Genomic DNA, 6,066 nt, shown 5'->3' on the forward strand with positions numbered 1-6,066 from the left:
AATATAATTACGTATATATAATATGATAAATTAAAAGGGTTAAATAATAAAAAATAATAATAAAATAATAGAGAATAGTGATGGAGTAGATAAATAGTGTCACTCCAAATTCACTCTCCAAAATGGAGCAAATTTGGAGCAAAATTCCTCCATTTTTGACTCCAAAACGGAGTTTGGAGGCAAAAATGGAGTTGGAGATGGCCTTAACATTATTTGGTTCGTGTCCATTTTCAAAATATTCGAAAAATCGTTAAAATCCATCTAGTATAAAATAGTGTCAAGTTATGAGCTTCATATGATCTCATAGAATTTCAAATCAATCTTACCAAAAGGGCACGCATTTCATTGCTTAAACTACTCGCTAACACGTCTTGACCAATACACACACGATATGCTCCGGCGGTTGCAGCCAAAACACAAGGCCAGATTTCTAGCACATGTTCTTAAACATAATATAATGATCAAAGGATCAACATGTCTAACCCAAAATATCTTTACTCATTGGCAGAGCACTAAAATAAAATGTATCCATTTTCAGAAAGACACAAGAGCCCGGACTCCTGATCTTAACACATTTTCAGATGGACTTCTTGATGCCTGAACATAGCTTGTTGAAAGATACACATGGTAACAGTTATTACTGACTCAGTCATACTCCAATTCATCCGGAGTTACTGGCCGCTTAAGCGGGATGATAGACTTCTTTTCTATGTCTCGCGATAAAGCCTTCCTCATATCTGGAACAGCAAAGAAGAAACAAGGGTCATACCAATGAAATCATACAGCAGAATAGAAACTATGTCATAGCTAAATGCAGCAACTCACCCAAACCATCTTCCTCCCCTGAGTAATAACGTAAAACTCGCCTATATATTACATAATCGAGCTGGAAAAGAAGAAACAGTTGAAGGGATTAGTGACAAGAATACAAATTCACCCTGATACAATTCCTAACAAGGGTACTGAGGAAAGGTTACTACCTTCTCATACATCTTTATGGCTGGCGTATTTGATGCTCTCACAAACAGGTCCACAAAGTAAGCCTTATCACTGCACAACAATGCTCACCTTAGTGCGAAGCTTGGACAAAAATTCACAAGATTAAAAGGCTTAATTCAACTAGTAGCCACAAAACATCGGCAAAGTTTACACAAACTTTATTGTTCTCACCTGAATACTAGCTTTATGCCATCACACAAAGGGAGTGACGAATTCATTATAATTAAGTTGAATAAGAATCAACATTAAACACTACTAGGAGGACCCAGAAACGAGGGCAAGTTACAAATCTCATTCTACTCTCATCGCATTAAGGTTCACATCATCATGGAAAGACTGGAGAACCTAAGTAGCCAATATGTATTAGAAAACGAAAGCAAAGCTGAACTCCACAAGGTCAAAAGTTATGCTAAGACGAAATTGATCTGATTGTATTCACTTCGCACTCAACTTTTGTGCGATCACATGAACTGACAACCTAATTATGTCTGGAATAACAAAACAGGGAAATAGGATGCCGGTTCCAGTATCCAACCAACTGCAATACAGAGAAGGTCCCACATCATCTAGCTTAAAATAAGTGTTGGAGCTTAATTTATCAATAGGTGGATAAAGTGCTGAAACTGAAAATAAGCAGTTGATGTATTTAGTAAAAAAGTGTTTTATCTGTTAAAAATGATTGAAATACCTTCAAAACTGTTAAACTAAAAATAAGCTAATTATTGTAGTATTTTTAATTTTGGATTAGTTCAAAGACTCCAAATTAATATGAGTCTCTATTCTCTTTAAGTTATAAATTGATTAGATAAACTTATTTTAACAGATACAAAGGATTTATTTAAATAACATAATTTGACTAAAGCTTCGGTGAACAACCGCATCAGGTCTCCAAGGTGAACAGCCTCTGGTCGATGGAACAATGTAGGCAAGGGAAGTCGGCAAAATGGATCCGTAACTTCGGAAAAATTTTGACTAAAGCTTGTATGTAAATATGCAGTTTCCCCGAAAACAGCCAATAAATTAAAAAATACAATGAGAGATAAGTGTCATATGAGTTTGTATTTTACCACATAAAGAAAATTTTGAATTTATATTTCAAATCTAGCAGGTGAAAAAATTTTAGCAGGCGAAATACATCAAAGAAAGAAACTACAGTAATAATATATCTCTATGACTCTATCTTCAACTTGTGCAATTTATGTTTTTACTAAATCATCACAAGCAAAAGCTGAATTTCCATTGGAGCCTCTAGCGTAAGTCTAAGAAAGAGCACAAAATTATTGTCTTTCTTTATAGCCCATGAGCAATGTATCGCTGCAATAAGTTGGATATCTCCAACTTATAGCCAAACACGGAAAAAAGCTAAAAAGAGCTTAAAAGCCAATCCAAACACCCTCTAAATGCACCCAGAAGGCTAAAATTGCAATTGTATTCCCAAAAAAAAAGGTAAAGGACACGCATAGCTTGCATTTAAGGCCCAAAACCTTGCATTACTTGCACAAGTGTACACTGTTACTATGTATTCATTCAATCAACTAAACATGTAGTCATGTATAAGAGCAACACTCACACTGTAAAATTTATTCTGAAGCTACAATGATATATAAGGAGGTAAACCCATAAGGTAGAAAAGACTGACATGTTCTTTAGAAAATCTAGACAGATAAACCACAAGCTAGATTAAAACAGACAAGAGGATGAACCGTAAACAGACTATGCATACCAGGTTAAAATTAATACAACTCCATGGTACTCTGGAAATCTAAACATAAAAGAAAATTGTGAAACGGCACAATGATAAAGTTGAAAAGATGAATTCAGAAAATGCAACCGGGATTCATGAAAGGACTACAATTTTGCTATGTATGGACACACTCCCTCTAATCTAAACCTGAGTGGCATTCTGAATTTGCTTTTCTTTCCGGGATTCTAGTTATCACAGGCATTAATCTCTCAGTAATAGGATCTAGCAACAAAAAATTTTCCCACAGTATAGTTGCTTACATCTTATCACTGACATCTTCCAGCAGGTTCATCAATTTCTTGGCTAATTGCTGCCTCCGATATTCAGGAGCCACAGTTACTGCAGTGACATGGCCATGCCAAGATTCACCTTGCCCTTCAACTTTTCCCATAACTGCACGTATAAACTAGACATTAGTTACCTTATAAAAAAATAGACATTAGCTAATCATTATCCAAAAAAAAAAAACTAGACATTAGTTAAAGAAACAAATGTTCCTTGTGAGTAATTTTAGGAAACACAGATGACAGACTTGCAGGGGCGGATCCAATACAACAGAACCGGGTTCAATTGAACCTATAACTTTCGGCGCAAAGTATGAATTTATAAGTAAAAATCAACTAAAATTGCAGCAAATAGTAGATATGAACCCATAACTTTAAAAGTATAATAGGTTAAATGCTAAAATCTTAAAGGTTGAACCCATAGAGTTTAAATCCTGGATCCACCTCTGGACTCTTTTTCTAGTCTACAAGAACCAGAATGTATCAGACAGTAGCCAAACTAAGACCAAACCACATAATCGACACTCTAGCTGCTCTGTCACAAATGTTTCTGTCTATAATATTTTAAAGACATCAGTAACAACTTGTAAATGAAACCCTTTTTTTTAAAGGGTACCTATTGTAAATGAATCCTTTTCACCAAATGAAGTCCAAGAGAATGGCTACTTGCATCTATATTAACCCAAGGATTTTGTGAGGAAAAGCAAAATAATGTTGTGTCTATGGGGCTACAATTATAAAATCCACCTAAAGCTGCACAAATAATGTACTTTCTGATCCGAGCAGCCAATGCTCAGATCAGTACTCCTTACTACTAATTTTAGAATGATATAGCATTAACGAAGAGGAAGCTTGCTAATCTAACCCTTGTTACTTTCTGAATGTCACCATCTTGGGAAGACCTAAGATGACATATAATAATCAGTCAAGTACAAGGCAACTAACAACTTAAGGACCGGAGAATATGGTAGACACCATCATCTACTCTGATCTAAATGACAAGCTTTCATAATTACACGCAATAAAATTCAAATATTGAAAAGAAAAGTTATGCAAATTTAAATGCACCAGAATCTTATAGAACCATCTAAAAGATGAGTTAAGATAGCACTTAAGTCATCATTGAAGTAGAACGATTCTCAATAAATAAATAAGGATTGAATTTCATTGTCTAATCATGAACTATTTTGCTCTTTCCTTGACAACGGCAGTGATTAGGTTAGCTTGCACACACCTTACTTATTGCACGGGGTACCTATTACTTCCCACCAACATAGATACCGGATAATTTTGCTCACCAAGGCCTAGAATAAGGATATCCCTATGCATAAAGCATCTCACATCCATGCAGGAAGGGGGAAGAGCCGCACCCCGAGGTTCTGTGTTGTAGGACGCCTACCCTAATGCAAGGATAAGGATGATTTCAAGTCTCGAACCCGTGACCTACATGTCACACGAAGACAACTTTACCGCTGCTCCAAAGATCCCTTTCCCACCAGGGACTAGACAAATCGATAAAAATTACTTAAGTCCCTTGCCTCTATTGGGATTTGAACTTTGCTCTCCCATGGTTTTCACCTATGTCATTAACCGATAAACCACACCATCGGGCTTGTGAAATCATGACCTATAAATGAGAGCTTAGGGTATAAAGGGCAGCCTGGTGCACTAGCTCCCGCTATGCGCGGGGTCAGGGGAAGGGCCGAACAACAACTCCACAAGAGTCTATTGTACGCAGCCTAACACTGTATTTTTACAAGAGTTTATTTCCACGGCTCGAACCCGTGACCTACTGGTAACATGGCAGCAACTTTACCAGTTACGCCAACACTCTCTTTGGGTATATTACTTCTCATTCTTGCAACTCTTGTCTTGATCTTCAAACATTTTCTATATTCCTAAAAGAATCTACTCTCCTACTAACGTGACGCCTACCTACCACTAAAGAATTATTTCAACGCATCCAGCACGCATTTGATAGTATCTAATTTACCCAATCTCTGTAAATTAAATAAGCATCATTCGCCAACTTAAAATCATCCTTAAAAAGCTATTTATTTCAAAATCTACAGTAGAAGGACTCACTGTATCCCATGATTCTGCCACCAGGAGCTTCTGCGACGTGGAAATAGTCCGGCCATCTTGCCATGTATGTCATGTAAAATGACATGTTGAACTACATCACAAGTTAAAAACTCGTTTCAAATTCTAACAAAAGCACTAAAAATCATGTTAAAACTCATTCAAATTTTATAAGGTACTTATAATTATGTTAAAGCTCGTTTCAAAATCTGAAAAAAGAACCAAAAGCATGTTAAAGCTCGTTCAAATATGGCAAGGTACTATAAATCATGTTAAACCTCGTTTTAGTACAATTCTAAAAGACACGAAATTTCATGTAAAAACTAGTTTCAAAATCCAAAAGTCCACAAAAATTACCTTAAAACTCGCTTCAAATCCAGAAAACACTAAAAATCATGCAGTTTTCGCTCAGAATAAGAACACGAAATTTAGCAAAAAAATAAACAGGAGAAAAGAGAGCTAAGTGATTTACAGTTTCAGTAAGATGATCTAGATTGACTGAGGCGAAGCGGAGAAGGTCATTGCAGCTAAATCTACGAATCGTCGTCATCCGTTCTCTTTCCTTTTCTCTCTCTCTGCTCAACTCTCTGGTATGTACTAGTGATAATGGATGCCGAGGCCCTTCGCGAACATCACGGCCCAATAACCTTACACCCGACCCGAAAAGGAAAAGGTCACGCCGGAGTCCGGTCTACTTACTGATTAAGAAGAGGAAGTTAACCACTTATTAGAGATGTGTTTAATCTTTAGTCACTATTTAAAATATATTTATTCTTTAGCCACTACTTAATAAATTTTTATCTGCCCGAACGAAATACTCATGTGCTAGGCATGGGTGATGTGTAAATATTAAGGATATGATGTTATTAATTTCATGAATGATGTATAAATATTAAGGACAAAGTGTTCTATATTTGCACCTTCCGTTGTTAAATTTTAGAACATCATGTTCTTAAC

At 36.1% G+C, this 6,066-nt stretch overlaps 1 protein-coding gene across 1 annotated transcript; it reads right to left on the minus strand.

Annotated features, from left to right (window-relative positions):
• Window positions 1-327: 327 nt before the first annotated feature.
• On the minus strand, window positions 328-5,808 carry LOC107823851 (N-terminal acetyltransferase B complex catalytic subunit NAA20). The gene is made up of 6 exons (XM_016650553.2): window positions 5,582-5,808; window positions 5,113-5,203; window positions 3,004-3,136; window positions 981-1,050; window positions 826-886; window positions 328-737 (listed from the first exon to the last, which is right to left on the minus strand). The coding sequence occupies exons 1-6, from the start codon at window positions 5,657-5,659 to the stop codon at window positions 646-648; spliced, it is 525 nt and encodes a 174-aa protein (XP_016506039.1). The 5' UTR covers window positions 5,660-5,808; the 3' UTR covers window positions 328-645.
• Between the last annotated feature and the right edge of the window lie 258 nt (window positions 5,809-6,066).

The sequence above is a fragment of the Nicotiana tabacum genome, chromosome 22 (genome assembly GCF_000715075.1).
Source record: "Nicotiana tabacum cultivar K326 chromosome 22, ASM71507v2, whole genome shotgun sequence".
NCBI lineage: Eukaryota > Viridiplantae > Streptophyta > Magnoliopsida > Solanales > Solanaceae > Nicotiana > Nicotiana tabacum.